This window comes from Perca fluviatilis, chromosome 11 (genome assembly GCF_010015445.1).
Source record: "Perca fluviatilis chromosome 11, GENO_Pfluv_1.0, whole genome shotgun sequence".
In the NCBI taxonomy this organism is placed as follows: domain Eukaryota; kingdom Metazoa; phylum Chordata; class Actinopteri; order Perciformes; family Percidae; genus Perca; species Perca fluviatilis.
Genome location: NC_053122.1, coordinates 21,046,089 through 21,061,993, shown reverse-complemented (window position 1 = coordinate 21,061,993; position 15,905 = coordinate 21,046,089). Strand labels below are relative to the sequence as shown.

The following is a 15,905-nucleotide window of genomic DNA, read 5'->3' as shown; positions in this document are numbered from 1 at the left end:
TTCACAAAAGCGATTAAGCCAATCTGTAAAATGTATCAGCGGTTGGTGCCAACCACGACAGGAAATGCATCAAATCTTTTCCTTCACCTGAACAGTTACCATCCCTGCGACCACACCTAGTATGAAAATGTGGATTTGCGTTTTCTTTTGCAACCATTGCCCCATCCAAAAAACATTCAAAAAGGAGCAAAAATATAACAAGCCCTATTTGTTATAGCGAAAGACACTAGTTTACGCATGCACATGTTCACTTTGTTTTGTGCTACCACTACAAACATTTGAGATGCTTTCTTGGCAGGAGTTTTTTTTTTTTGCTGTTGCTTTTAAGTAGTTTTAGGTTGTTGCAAAATCAAAAGAAATGTAGCCTAAACTTACTACTCGCTTAGTTTGCACTTTAGTATTTAGCAGACAAAAAAGGAAAACGTAATTGTAAGATGACTCTGTACGAGGAATAGAGGGCTACTCCTAATTTCTTTTTCCAGAAGAGGGCACTACTGCTCTGTTGACCAGTGGGGCATTTCATAATGTGAATGTGTAATGTGAGTCTTCTACAAAAACATTGTGCTGAATATTGTAAAAGCATATTGTTTATTTGATATGTTAATAAACTATATTCTTAAGTGAAATTAAACCTCTGGTATCGAAATGGGAAAATATATCGTGATCACGTTTTGACATATTGCCCTGCCCTACTTTCAATGATGACTTTTTAGCTGAATTCATACAAATGAATTAATTCCAATACTTACAATGCCAGTTGTGTTGCTTTATTTATTAATTTGTTCATAAGGAAGATGAAGATGTACCTATACCCTTATATTTTGAGCTAATCAATTAGTTGTATCCAGGATCAGAATAAATGTGATATCATCAGCAAAAAGAAGCCTCTATACAGCAATGAAATCATTATTTTTTAAACATGGTAGAGACATTTCAAGTTCAACTTCTAGCTTATTACAATGAGTGATAACAGACCACAATAAAATCATAGAATTACAGTACATGTGTCATGTAATTTACAGATAATGCAGATTTACAGTACCAGTCAAAAGTTTGGACACACTTTTCCCATTCAAATGAATTAGAAAGTGTGTCCAAACTTTTGACTGGTACTGTACAATAGTATCAACCTTCAGCAAGACATATACAGTAGATGTGGACCTAGTATTTTGTATAGAATATTTAAAAACAAACATTGGAAGTGTTTCTGTTCTGTTTTCAAGAGTCCCAGAACTTAGATGCACATTTATTATATTTATATTTTTTAGTAATGATGGGGCATTTTCAATTGCAATGCAATACAAAGCAGCAATACTGAAACATGCAACATTAAGCCACATGGAAACTGTGTCAAGAGGAGGTCATGAGGACAGAAATAGTCATAAAAAGGAAGAATGACAGTACATCAGAAACATAGATATCACTGTGATGCTATCAAATCCCTGTTATCCTTCACTCTACACGAATTCTGTTATTTCACTACATCCATCTTGCAATTGGAACAACAAGCAGATTGTTAAAATAAATTTGTGCAGAGCGAATAAATAGACTACTCGTTTTCTTTTTTAGCTTTGTGAATGTCCATTTTGCCCTTCTCTTTGTCGTTGTGCCATTGCTATCTCCCACTGGGCCTGGAAGATGTAAAACTGCTGTGTATCACCTGTGATACACATGGAGTCATCAGCTTATTTTTTCACCTGCCAGATTTCTGAGGAAATTTCCAGAGGAAATCGATGCATTATTGATTCAAGCTTTCCCCCAAAAATCCCACTCAGGAACCAAAACCAATAAGTAGGAGTAACTAGTACATTGTTGAGGATGTGATCCCTCACCGGCTTCCCACCACGAATCCTGCCAATGGGGTTCAATAGGCTGAGCCAAGCCATAAGCACCAGTACCAGGCACTGAACATAGTGCTGGGTGGGCAATCATGTGCCCATTTTGGTTATATGCCTATTGGTCAGTTTTTATCACGCACTTTCCTTTCCACAGAATCTTTATGTGGTGCTCAAGTAAGTTATTTCTATATGGCAACTCCAAAAAGAAAGAAAATTGAACAAATGTGGTTTCAAAAGGACAGCCATCGTTAGCCATCCACAGATACAGTTAATCCTAAGGATTCACTGTGCCACATGTATGTTTAACATTAAACTTGATTTATAAAATCATACCAACAATTATTTGAATAGCTTAGTATTCTATGCACTAAAAAGGTATGTATAAAGGCTTTAGGCCACCCACACGTTATTGTAGGCCCAGTGTAATATGCAACTTAATCATATACAATATATGTAGTAGGGGGTCCCTGCTCCGTCTCTCTTTCAGTTAAGGGGTCCTTGGCTTAAAGAACGTTGACCCCTGATCTAAGCCAAATGTAATGCTAACAATGCTAGCCACGGCTGCGAGGGCAGGGTGGAGACTCTACTCTTCATAAAGACTGCTCATTTATCTCAGTCACACATGATTGAACTGTTCAAATAAAACAATGAAGACGTATATTTGCACAAAGTGCAAAATCATAATCTGAAAGGCAAATTTACGACTAGTCCTCTAAGCCACCCTCTTAAACGACCTACAGGAGTGTTAGACAAATCAGCGCCCCTAGTGGTGGCAGAAAATACGACCCACAGGAGCATTTTCCGTCCTTATACCTAAGCTTAACGGCCGTTAATGTTGTGAAAACGGTCGCAGTTTGGTTAGGTTTAGGCACCAAAACGTCTTAGTTAGGATTAGAAAAATATCATGGTTTAGGTTAAAAAATATATTTTTTTAAAACCTGACGTTGACATTTATTTTCTAACGGGACACAAACTCCGGTCTCCTGGACGAAAGTCGCCCATCCACCCCCCCCAACCTGCCTCCTTACGCAGAGTTTGCCGCTCTTATGCTTCGTCACCTTACTTCCTGCTTTGCTCCCGTCATAATTACTGCGGCCACTAAAGGGCACTGCCCAACAATAAACATAAATATGAGTCGTAATTGCTGTTTGTACAAATGACATATGGGGTCGTTTTCCAAATTTCCTAGATTTTGGGGAACATCTTTAGTATTACACGAACATTGCTAAACTTCCCAGAAATCACGGACACTTGAACCCATGTGTTTATGTGATTATATACAAAACAAATCCTATTTTGAGTAAATGCAAGTCCCTACTGCTGTTTCCGCTGTTCTCACATTGTACCAATCCTGTGAGGGCAATGAGGAAGCTTACAATGAATTTCTCAGGAAGGACGATGTGACCGCATGCGTCTGCTGGACTGTCAGAGCTACAGCAGTCTTTTCATGCGGCAGGTGTGCTTCTCTATGTGCATGGTAGCTCGGTCAGTGGAGCTGGTTAGTTCATCAAGAACATCATCCTGTCGTTCCAGCTCTGTCTCTGCCTCCAGGGCAAGGTTCTTCAGCTGCATCAGCATCTGTACACACACGCACACACACACACACACACACACACACACCTTTGTTTAAGTAATTACGCACCAGCGCTCAGTGAACATAGACAGCTGAGGAGCAAGAAAAAGAAGATTAAATACTGAAACCTACAGAAAATTGGTGAGCAGTTGCATTGTGGAACATGTGGAACATATGTTAAAGATGGGGAGAGTGAGTTTGAAAGCGAGTGTGTTAGTGAAACAGAACGAGGAATAGATAAAGTGAAATTTAAAAAAATTTCAGAGTTTTTTTTCCTGTCTTCTAACCTTGGCTACAAAGACAATAGCCTGCCGCTTAATGTCTGCAAATGAGAGCGAAAATTTACACCAACCATGAATGCAATAAGAGCTACTCACGTGGCAGATATGATAATATTTTATTTTATGAGGGACTGTATATGAAGCTGCTTGAGAAGATATTCAGAGAGGTCTTGGCTTATCTCCTGGGATCATTGATATCATACAATACTGTTTGTTTTGTGCTCTCAGTGGTTTTAAGGAATACTGCGACTACATGTCCATCGTCCAACAACTGTGTATGTTATGGTTGATGGAACAACTTAAATATAAGGTGATGTGCCAAGCAAAACCTAATAAACACTACTCCAAACCCCATTACCATGGTTTCTAAACTAATATTATGCTATACTACACATGCTCTCACACACCCACCGACGTTATGTCAGTTTTCACAGGCCGGTACACGTGGACATTGCGACTGAAACAGTTCCAGACAGCAGTTTGAAAAACAGATAGTATGTCAATACACACCAAAGCACAACTGTATTTGTTCACTCAGGTCTATGACTTTACTATTTCAACTGGGAGAACATGACTGAATCGCACCTTGCAGTTAACATTCACTGAAGTTTTGGTGTGTCATAGAAAAACACAGAAAATGAATATTTTTAGCTGTTGCTTATACAATGGTTGGAGGACTTAAGTCATGTAGAAAGCCCTAAAATTAAACATTTAGGCTAGAACTGATAGAAAAACACATGAGCTAAATGCTAGTCTGGTGCATGAGTGGGGTAATTTCAAGACTGTAAATTAATAGAAAAATTCAGTACATGAAATCTACAAATGAGTGAACCAGTTTGTGGTGTTAGCAAGGTAGGAATTTCCAACCTCAAACAATAATAATGGTATGAAAATGCTCAGACAAAGGGGAATGGTTGCTAAAGCACTCACTGCAGGACATTAAACTTAGTGGCCCTCTGTACAAGTTGTCCCACTGTAGATTCTAATCTTGACATGAATTAAGAGTAGGGTGTGTACAGAAGTATAGCATTAAATCCAAACTGGCAGCCTTTGAAGTTTGAGCCATTATCAGCTGTAGACAATACACCACTTATGAACACAATAGACAAGCCAACCTGTATGACTGACCCGATGCTGTCACTGCTATGATAAGTTTGTTTGAAAAATAAAAAAAAACAAATACAACTGTAATACATTGTACATTGTTATTATGCACAATCATTAACAACATATTAGGTATAAAGTGCCTTGTTCAAGATAAAACTCATGCAGTGGTTCAACAAAATAATGTAACATGAAATAGGACTAAGTTTAAGTAACTAAACTACGATGGAAAGCACTGCAACAAAGGTGGAACATATAAGGATGCAAGCAAATGCCTATTACTTGTCAGCCCCAATATTCTGTATATGTCAATCATGTTCTTACTTGTGACTGCTTTTCCTCGTTGTAAATATAGTCTTTATTTTTTTCTACTGCTCTACATTTTTTTTTTTTTTTATTATTATTTTTTGGGGCATTTTTCAGCCTTTATTTTCGATAGGACAGCAGAAGACATAAAAGGGGAGAGAGAGAGAGAGAGAGAGAGAGACAGAGAGAGAGAGGGAATGATATGCAGCAAAGGGCCACAGGTCGGAGTCGAACCCAGGCCCACTGCGTCGAGTAGTAAACCTCTATATATGGGTGCCCGCTCTACCAACTGAGCTATCCGGGGGCCCCCGACTGCTCTACTTGACAAATTAAATCATTTACCAAGCTTTAATATAATCTTGGCACTAGGTAGTAGGACCTTGGTTTCATCCCATGAAGTCTACATTCATTTATTCGTTCATCAAAATGACCCTATGCGATGTGTATATAAGCATGATGTAACAAACAAAAGTAGTTTACTGAAAAGGTTTTACATTACATATCTTATTATAAGCCACCTGGAATAGTATGACACACACACACACACACACACACACACACACAAATCGTCCGACTCATACATCTGAATTTGCGTCACTGTGTAGGTCTTGCCACCACAGACCATGTCTGTAACATTTCTCAGTGTTGCGAGGTTCTGAATGGAAAGACGTTGTAAAGTCTGACCAAATGACAGAACAGGTCTCTTTCCTTCTCTTAAAACCAGGATGGACTTTGGTTTGTGGCTTCACTAAATAACATTTTAATCATACAGGATGAAAAATACAAATCATTATGGTGAATTGTCGGTTGGAATGGAACTATCAAAATACATCTCACTTAAACCGTAGGGTTGTTTACTATAATACACATAAGTATACAAATATGAAAAATCTAACTGTCACAATGGTGCAAGTCATATATTCACACAGGTCTCACCTGTTTGAGTTCCTGGGCCTCAGCCTGACTGACAGATGGCTGGAGGACGTGCACCTGCAACTGGGACAGCTCTCCTGCTGGGACCTCCAGTGGGAGCTCTGTGTCTTGGCACCTCTGCAGCAAACCTGACTCCATGGGTGGAGATGGTGAAAAAGTGGAGAGTGCATATGTTGTTTATGAGGAAACCAGACAGTAAACTCAAAGTAACTGGGGCAATCAGGATGAAGTGACTCATCAAAACACATTTCTGTCAAGGAGAGACACCAATAACCGTGTCCAAAAGTCATGTGGATTAAATGTTTTTACATGTGGCTACACACCTATAAATAAACAGATGTGGAAACATAGACCTTTACTGCCACTTAGTGGTCAATTTCATACTAGACATGGAAACAGTGAAAGAACCTTTATTTATGTCATCCATGCCTTACCTTCATTCCAGTTTGGACCCTCTGTATCACACGGAGATGAAACTGGAGTTGCTTTGAAAGCACTGTATTCATTCATGAACTCCACTTTCTTTTTGTACTGCATCTCTAACACTGACAATGCCTCTGGCATCTTGGCAGACAGGAACCTGTAGCATATATCTGGCTTCCCAATAAACCGCTGTCTAACAGTGATCTCATACGGACTGTGCACCCTGATTTCGTCGATGTCATTTCGTTCAAAACGGTGAAGGAGTTGACAGTTTGTGTCTCGCACCTCCACTGAGGACACCAGCACCAACAAGCATCCGGGTTTTAAGTCTGAGTCCCCGCCTTTGGTCACTACAGCTGGGATGCTTGTGATCACCTTATTTCTACTGGACCCTTTGCCAGCTGCAGAAGCAGCAGCAGCTCCAGCTCTTGCAGCGTCCTGAGCCTTGGCTTCCTGCTGAGTCTTCCAAGGAAGTTTACCAAAAGGCCACCAGGAGGGAGACTCCAGCTCTAACAAAAGTCTGCAACAGAGTACAAAGGGAAAGGAAGAATTTTATGAGAGTGTGTACTTTATTCTTTATTCAGGACACACAAAAAAGGTCCATAGCACAATACAAAACATAGCAAAAGACAGACAAATACAAGACAAAACACATACAATAAATGTATGACTTGTTTCACTATTATTTTATGCCAGTTTTTGTTAACTACTACTTGAGTTATAGCAATCAACAGCATACGAATAAAACATGAACAAGACTTCCAAATAAAAAAAGTGCATAATATCATCATCGAGTCAGAAACTATTTAGATAATTACTTATCAGCCACGCCCAGATCTGAGTCAATCTTCTCCAGTCCCTGCATCATATTGTCAAACTGCTCTCCTTGGTGGCTGAGGACACTGCCGGTGTCCTCCAGTCTTCTCTGGGCCCCTGCCACCAGGCTGATCAGCTCTCTGCCTTTAGAGGGTTTACATTCGGCTCCCCGGGACTCTGAGCTGGGGGACAAAAGACGCTCTCTCCAGAAATGCTCTAAGACATTATAAACCACCACCCTGTTGGGCTTAAGGGAGCCAAACCAGTGTTTCACATTGCCCTCTTCAAGCACTGTGAGAGTGCTGAAGATAAAACTAGACGACTCCATCTTGAGTTCCATGATCCTGGAGAGGCGAAAGCTGGCAAGACTCTCCTTACTCTGGTTAGAGATGAAGCGCACCATGGTCCTGGTGACGGACAGGGTGCCATTTTCCCACCGCTTCTCACTGTTGATGTAATAGGAACCGGGCCAGCTGTGGATAGGGACGTCCCGGCTCATTATGAAAGGAGATACACTGATTCACCTAGAAGGACAAATGAGCTTCAATATTACAGTTATGTACCATACACATGCACATTGTTGCTGTTAAGAATATCATAAGAACATTGTACTGAGTGATCTCTCTGTCCTGAGAGTAAACACAGTTTCTTCAGTGTAATAAGGGATCTAGCAGCAGATGAGCTTAGCTGAGGCGTTCACACTGGTAGCTTCAGCTGTGGAGGAGCCTTTCTTTCCAACTGACCGAAAAACGAGTGCGTCATTATAATGTTATAAACCCTCTTAGCATGTATCACTTCCTCTTGCAACAATTTTATTCGTCCCAGACCACATTAATCTTCAATATTACCTTGTTGGGCTGAGCACACACTCTCGCTTGTTTATTACGGAAGTGACGTCACGCAGTAGCACGGCTGTATTTACTGTCCGACTTCAAGGTTTTGGAAACGTATTGTTAGCTAGGACGGCGGTTTCTGAAGTAGCTAAAATAGCATGCACTATTCGCATTAAATACATTGAAACATTAATATAGCAGTGGTGACTATATATAAACAGCAACAGTTTTGCATGTGCGGCGTTCAGGAATTATAACCTAGTAACATTAGCTAACTAGCTATATCTTCGGGATGGAGTGCTATCAAAATAGAAAAAAATACGTTTTAGCATAATGTTAGCTTTCTAGCCTAAGTTTGACAGCAACAGTGAAACGACGTACGCTATGTAATGTCAAACCAATCGACCCGCTCGCTTTTCCTTACCGTTTCTTGCTGTCCAAGCGGTGACAGCTAGCTTGCTAACGTTAACTGGCTAGCCGATGTCTTGTTTACCCAACAGTCTGTTTACCATTATGGACAGGGAGGCGTACCGTAACTGCTGCAGCCTGGTCAAAATACCAAGACAGTCGTATGAACAGTTTTGGTCATCACATTTTGTTGACTACATCGACAAGGAGCTGAGCTATTCTAAGTTTTTCAAGAAATACTTGCTTCCCAATCACCCATGTATGTTTTCAAGAAGGTTTACGGAGAACTGGACGTGTAGAAAACAGTGGGTGTCTGAGGAGGGGAAGCCTAATTTCCAGAAACTGCTGCAAGAGTTTGGTAAATAAGTGTTACTAATGCGTTAAGTAACTGCCATACATCACAATCCAGCTGCTGCAATGACTGGTCATGTACTGTATACATGTTAATGTGTTCATTATTTGTCACAGATGAGATTCCTGTTCCTGTTGCAAATTGCAATGCAAAGGAGAACAATGCAAACCCTAAACAAGTTATGCCTTTTAAAGAATTTATACTCTACTGGAAGGAATACATCCAGTATGGCCACTCATCACCTAAAGGATGTCTCTATCTTAAAGACTGGCACATGTCAAGGTAGCAAGTAATACGGATTGAACTACACTTTGTTTCATACAGCACAATATGCAAAATATGTAACTACCCATTTTAATGAATTTAATATTATTGTTCTACAGGGACTTCCCAGAACATAATGTTTACACCACACCAGTCTTCTTTTCTTCTGACTGGCTTAATGAATACTGGGATACACTTGAAGTGGATGACTACCGATTTGTCTACATGGGACCTAAAGGCTCATGGTATGTAACATCTAACATAATGTTGGCAGTTTAAAAAAAGTTCTTCTATTTTTATTATTGTAGTTGTGAGGCAACACATGTGGGACATCCATCAATTAGATGCACTTTCTCATCACCAGGACCCCGTTCCACGCGGATGTGTTTCGGTCCTACAGCTGGTCTGCAAACATCTGTGGCAGGAAGAAATGGCTCCTGTATCCCCCAGGTCAGGAAGAGTTTCTACGAGACACTCACGGCAACCTCCCTTATGATGTAACATCAGCTGAGCTTCGAGACAGAGGCCTTTTTCCACACTCCGAAAAAGCATGTCAACCTCTTGAAATTATTCAAGAGGCAGGTGAAATAATTTTCGTGCCCAGTGGCTGGCACCACCAAGTTTATAACCTGGTAAGAACTGTAAAGGGAACAAAATAAGAGTAAAAATACCTACCAAATGACATACTACTGTGTACATTATGGTGTGTTATCTAATTGTCACATACTAGGAACTCTCTCTCTTTAATGTTTGTATGACAGGAGGACACTATCTCTATTAATCATAACTGGCTGAATGGCTGCAACGTAGACATCATGTGGCAGTTTCTTCAGAATGAGCTTTTGTCCGTTCAAAAAGAGATAGAGGAGTGGAGAAACACGATGGACTCGTGGCATCAGCACTGCCAGGTAAAACTGTTCAACCTGCCTGCTTTCTAGAAACATGGCGCTGCCGTGAATGTTTGTAATATCATATTAAAAGTCATTGTTTGTTATTTTTCAGGTCATTATGAAGGCCTGCTCTGGTATTAATTATGCAGAATTTGCCTCATTTCTGAAAATCATTGCTGACAACCGAATGGCTTTCCTGAATGCTTGTTCCTCTGGGGATTCCTCTGATTGCCCACGGCATCTCTCAGAGACCCTCACCACACTTGGACCTTACCATGCTGCCTTTGACCTACAAAGAGTGGCTCACATAATTGAATGCCTACTCTGCAATGAAGACTTTAAGCGGCTCGATCATTCAACTTTGCAGCCAGAAACCATGTTGCAGCAAATTCGGGACACAATACAATCCACAAGGGGGCAGCATCTCCTTTATCAGGAATAAGATGTTCAGAGGCGTCTTAACATTGTTATCACCCGGAAATGGCTTGAACGAAAAGTGCCGATTTGTACAGTGCAAAAAAAGATGATGATAAAGGTTTTACTACACTTTTGATTTGAGATGAATTGCAATCTCAAATTTTCAATGTTTGGAATTAGTTTTTGCACTGAAAAATAAAAGAAATACAAAAGTTGAGTTTGTGTGCTTTATTCAACAACTAACAATAACATATCACTGTTGATATATTCTGTTGTAAAGTGCTGCAATAGATAAATTAAACAGCATAATTCTGTGGTAAATAATACATTACAATTTGGGAAAAGTCACTAACAGTTGATTATATTGCAAATAAAACAAATGCTCTCACATGGATTAGTGCCACACAGCTGTTAAACAATGACAGTACATACTGTACTTAAGGGTTCTGTCTACGATAAATGTCTGTCAGATGCGATGTATGTCACATTTGAGGGACCTATAAAACACCCTCCTCTTCAGTTGATTTTCACATCTTTAGGCCACCAGTCTGGCACAGAGGCCTCAAGTGCCAATGTGGTGTCGTCAGAAGATTTGAGTGTCAACACCTCTTTGGCATGAGCCATGCGGATTAGGCTCAGACCCAGCTCTCCAACCCCTGCTCGGTGCTTCCCAGCTGGCTTGCCTGACTGCGTTTGCAGCGCAGCTCCTTCCTCGAGGCCTTGGACTGGAGCTGAAAAGCGTACTGGCATCAGACGTTTCCGAACCACCCCAGTGTGATGAGTCCTAGCTGTGAGCTCCTGGCCAATGTAACAGCCCTTGCTAAAGCTGATACCCTGCATGTAGGCAAGATTTGACTCTAGTGGTAGTGCCACCCCAGGGGGAAGGTCCTTCACTCCCTCAGGAAGTCCTAGACAACAATGACAGCAGAGGAAATAAACAAAACTTGTCAAAAAAGTGTCAAGAGCACATGGCCATACAAATCCTTACTTATCCTGTTTTTTCATTTAATACAAACAACAAACAAGGATTCTAACATACAAACTGGTCTTACCTATTGCATAGCGATGTCTGTGATATTCTTCTGTGTCACCTTTCTGACATAATGCAATGATATCCAAGGGGTCAATTTGACTTTCCAATACCAATCTCCAGCCCATTTCCTGAGTTCGAGGATCAGTCTCCCATACCAGAACTTTGTCTGGGGAAGAGAGCTCGGGTTTACTGGCCTCATGACCTGCGTTCTTTTTCTTGGAAAGCACCGCCCATACAGAGAGCTCTGGACAGGGGTTTATGTTGACCTTTCTGCGGAGCTTGTACATCTTCAAATGTCTCAAGATTGAGTCCTTAATTGCGCTGTCACACTCCAGGAAAACACCTTGTCCTGCATCAGTTTCTTTTAGACTAAAAGGAAATACAGCAAGTTTAGTGCCTTGTAAAAAAAAAAGAAGCTATAAAAACTAGACAATTAAGTAATTACAACATATGTGTATGGTGAGCAATTTGTTTTCTCAATCTGCCTGATCTAGCTAAATTAATTATTTAGTTTATTTACCAAAGAGACTTTTGAGTAGCACCAAAAGATGTGCATATCGGCATATAGTTTTCTTAACCCTTTTAGTTTACCAGTGGCAAAATTACATATGTCTCTTATTCTACAAAGTTCAACAATTGGCTTAAGATGTATCCAAGTGATACAAATTGGATGAGTGCATTAACAAACTGAATAAAATGAGTCTGTAGCTGGATAAGAGGTCAGGCTTGCCAGGCAGAGTTCACACATTTGGCATCAGTCACATATTAGTATCTATTTATTTGCTACTATAAACTAGTATCTGCTGAAACTGTTGAGCAAACTTCACTGGCAACTAAAATGTATACATGTGTCCTTCAAATGTTCACCTAGCATTTTATGACAGGCTGGGTTACAATATGTCATGTTCTGTGTAGAGCCATCTCTCAGTCAAAAGGTTTCACTGAATTACATAAGCTTAATATAACTTTTTTTTGGTCATATTACAGATTGTCACAAAAACATTGCTTTCCTACACTGGAATTATCTCAACATGTGATTACTTGTCATCTAAGTTTGACTAGTTTTCCTGCAAACAAGAAAAGATACACCACCCATATAGGCTAGGTAAATTTAATCACAAATAGGTGCTCTAGCAATGCAAAACAACGGTTTTAAAGCCTAATATATATAGCATTTAGACAGCACCTTACTTCCTGTATTTGGTGAAGTAATGTATTTTTCCTGTTGAAAAATATGTCGAGTTGAGATATAACACAGGAAGGATAATTCAATTTTAGAGGCACATGATTACTTAAAAATATGTGATGCTGTGTTTCTTGCAACATGGGGGTCACAATTGAGCACACTTTTCCAGAAGATCAAAAAGAATTAAGACAAAACTAGAACATTCTTAAATTGTGTACGTAAAACCGGTCCATATTAGTAAGTAATAAGTTCAGCTGGAAAAGTTTTTTTTTCATTTCATTGACCTTAAAAGGTCACTACCCTGGCTTTCCAGCCCTGAGGTCTGCTAACGTTACTCGGCCCGTAGTACAAACGCCCGAATTTATATCTATTATCAACGCCAGCAACTGCACTTCAAGATATGTAGCCACACCCTCGTGTTTACTGAAAACATGTGCAAGTAGTTTAAACGGTATAAGTTAATGAAGTTTACTGTACCTGTACAACATGATATCATATAGTGTTCTTCCTTGTACATTTAGCATATGTGAGTACATGGCTGAGAATCCAGGCACCTCCAGCAGCCCCATGTCATTCGTTATAATCCCCTGAAGAAACGGGCTCGTGTCTTGTCCCTGGATTTTAAATAAGGTCCTGTGAGGTAAGTGATAGCACACAAACTGTCCAGGGACATGTCTCTGGACAGTCTCCTGGCTGTACCTTTTGACACGGATACCTGCTGGAGCTAAAACACCGGAGAGAAACGTGACGCACAAATACCGACCGGAGTATTTTCTGGCGGACGTGAACGCTCTCCTGGCAAGACACAACAACCCCATGTTGTACACTGTCACAGAAGAGTAGTACGTGTTAACTTAAAGTGGTTTCTCCTCCTATTAACAACCGTTAACAACAGTGTACGGCTACATAACACTTACGGTCGGCTCCATTTTGAAATCCCACAATGCATTGCTCGATAATAACGGAACACGACTGGCGCTCTTCAGAAGCTTGCTCGCATGCCTTAGCTGTCTATGCTATGCTCGCATGCGTACATGTTATAGCCTCATCATTTGGGACACTCGGATTTTGGAAAATAAAAACAATAATAAACTAACCTGTCCCAAATAACACCGTCGTCATTTGGGACACTCAGTTTTTGGAAAATAATTTGGGACACTAAACTATATATATATATATATATATATATATATATATATATATATATATATATATATATATATATATATGGATGAATTTTGCAATTGGCGGGTAGCACTGTCAATCTACACTTTGGCGGGTAGCCAATGAGAATTGAGTGATTCCTGGTCCAATCAGGGGCCTGCATCACTGGAAGACATTGATTGACAACCGGGGCTCCCTATCGCGCAGCCACTGACCAAGCGGGAGTGAGAAATTCTTTGGAACGGGTCAAATTAATTTCCTTGTTTATGTTATGAAGAAGCATGTGAAGAAGACGAGACGTGTGTGTGACTCCAACATCTCACATTTACCAACAAAACGTACAGCGAAAGACCGTGCAACACTTTTCAGACCGTCCTGCCAACATGTAACATCAATGTACGCTGTAACGATTTTTCACTCTTAAGTCGACTGACGCGCACACACACACAAACGCACACAATCACACAAGGTGGATGCAGGAAAAAACGCAGATGAGACCTACAGGATGACCTAAATTGAGGACAGCTACTTTATTGTAAGTGAAATAATAACTTAAAGCGCCCATATTATGCTCATTTTCAGGTGCTCGGACTGTGACGTCACAGTCCGAGCCGATTTTGAACAGCTCACTAGGAGACTGAAGGCAGGACACATTCAGAAACCGTATCTCACTCAAAACAGCATGGATGGATTTTTTTCAAAGTTTGTATGTGTGTGGAAGTACCAGAGACACAAAAGAACACCCCAAATCCCAGAAAAAGTGTTTTTTTCATAATATGGGCACTTTAAAGTCCAATATGAAACCGTATGAATGTGTGTCCCAGCCCAGGTTAGGAAATTAACTAACAATGTAAAGATCAACAAGCCACTGACAGATATGTTCATATTTGATTAATTCAATAAATTATTATTTTGTGTCTTAAATCCACCAGCCGTTTTGATATTATACCAACATCATCATCCTGAGCCTTTTTGGTAAGGTTCCTAGAAAATCTCAGCCCAGAGTAATTAATTAATAGTACTAATTATTATTCTCCCCAAAACAAGTTTCCTTTTTATTTATTTTTTTATTTTTAAGAACTATACAAAAAAAGTTGCAACTTTTTTGCAACAACTCATGTGTTATGGTCCACATTTACCAGTGTTTTTTTGTTATTGTGGTGCGCGTAGGCTACTCCTGATTTGGTCAGTCCTCTCATCTCTTATATGCAGTAGCGTAACGAGCCAACACCGGACCCCTATGCAGTATTATCAAGGCTGGCCCCCCTACTACAGCACGTGATGACGGCGCAATGTCCATGAGTACCATGAATAGGACAGGACAGGATAATAGAGACACAGCAAGTCCTGTTTTTCACCTTTATGAGGCAAAAAAAAGTGGCTGGTGGTCAAAAAAGTTAACTTCATGCCCTGTATATATATATATATACCGCGTGGATATGAAGTGGTCTGTAGGCTACTTGTTAGGAGTGTGTGTTAGGCTACTTCAGTTTAAGATGTCGTTTTGTTGGAGTATAACATGCTTAAACATTTATTAGCAACATAATCTGCATGTTTCCCTCCCACTGAAACAAATAACAGGTAGGCTAATGCTTTTTTTTGAAAATTGTTCAGTTATATCATAATGAGTTCCTATTATAAAATGTTTCTCGGTGACAACACATCTGCTGGAATTGTTCTTTATATACAGTCTATGGTTAAACTTCTTCTCAGCAATATGCCCTTGTTATAACAAGATTATACAAGATACGTTTTAATGTCATTATAACAAGAACCTTTCATATGTGGGGTCCCATAAGATTCGATAGAAAAAATTGCAATGTACTAGTAAAACCTAACACAATTTTATGATACAGGGATGTTAAATACAGCATCCCAAGATGATACCAAGATGCTTTTTGAAATGCATAGGGTTATACAGAAGAAAAAAACAGTTCTACCTCCTGGATTTAGCATAATGTCTTATTTATTAACTTGAATAACTAATTAAATGAATTACATTTCACTGAAATTTTATTTTATATGATTTCACGTGACAAATAAATAGATCTATTGATTGACTTACCACAAAGACACAAATCCTA

The 15,905-nt window shown here is 39.8% G+C and overlaps 3 protein-coding genes across 5 annotated transcripts; 1 reads left to right on the top strand and 2 right to left on the bottom strand.

Annotated features, from left to right (window-relative positions):
* Positions 1-2,243: 2,243 nt before the first annotated feature.
* Positions 2,244-8,613, bottom strand: snap47 (synaptosome associated protein 47). Of its 3 annotated transcripts, none has more exons than XM_039814549.1 (5): positions 8,532-8,613; positions 7,277-7,798; positions 6,470-6,978; positions 6,039-6,163; positions 2,244-3,416 (listed from the first exon to the last, which is right to left on the bottom strand). In XM_039814549.1, exons 2-5 carry the CDS (start codon positions 7,771-7,773, stop codon positions 3,270-3,272), a joined length of 1,278 nt encoding a protein of 425 aa, XP_039670483.1. In that variant the 5' UTR covers positions 7,774-7,798; positions 8,532-8,613; the 3' UTR covers positions 2,244-3,269. The 3 variants fall into 3 exon arrangements, with proteins under 3 accessions (XP_039670483.1, XP_039670482.1, XP_039670484.1); XM_039814548.1 differs by lacking the exon at positions 8,532-8,613 and adding an exon at positions 8,123-8,204; XM_039814550.1 differs by lacking the exon at positions 8,532-8,613 and adding an exon at positions 7,887-8,113.
* Positions 8,218-10,655, top strand: jmjd4 (jumonji domain containing 4). The gene is made up of 6 exons (XM_039814547.1): positions 8,218-8,873; positions 8,984-9,149; positions 9,251-9,376; positions 9,496-9,763; positions 9,893-10,039; positions 10,134-10,655. Exons 1-6 carry the CDS (start codon positions 8,588-8,590, stop codon positions 10,461-10,463), a joined length of 1,323 nt encoding a protein of 440 aa, XP_039670481.1. The 5' UTR covers positions 8,218-8,587; the 3' UTR covers positions 10,464-10,655.
* iba57 (iron-sulfur cluster assembly factor IBA57) lies at positions 10,652-13,640 on the bottom strand. The gene is made up of 3 exons (XM_039814554.1): positions 13,135-13,640; positions 11,491-11,840; positions 10,652-11,346 (listed from the first exon to the last, which is right to left on the bottom strand). The coding sequence occupies exons 1-3, from the start codon at positions 13,473-13,475 to the stop codon at positions 10,955-10,957; spliced, it is 1,083 nt and encodes a 360-aa protein (XP_039670488.1). The 5' UTR covers positions 13,476-13,640; the 3' UTR covers positions 10,652-10,954.
* Positions 13,641-15,905: the final 2,265 nt, after the last annotated feature.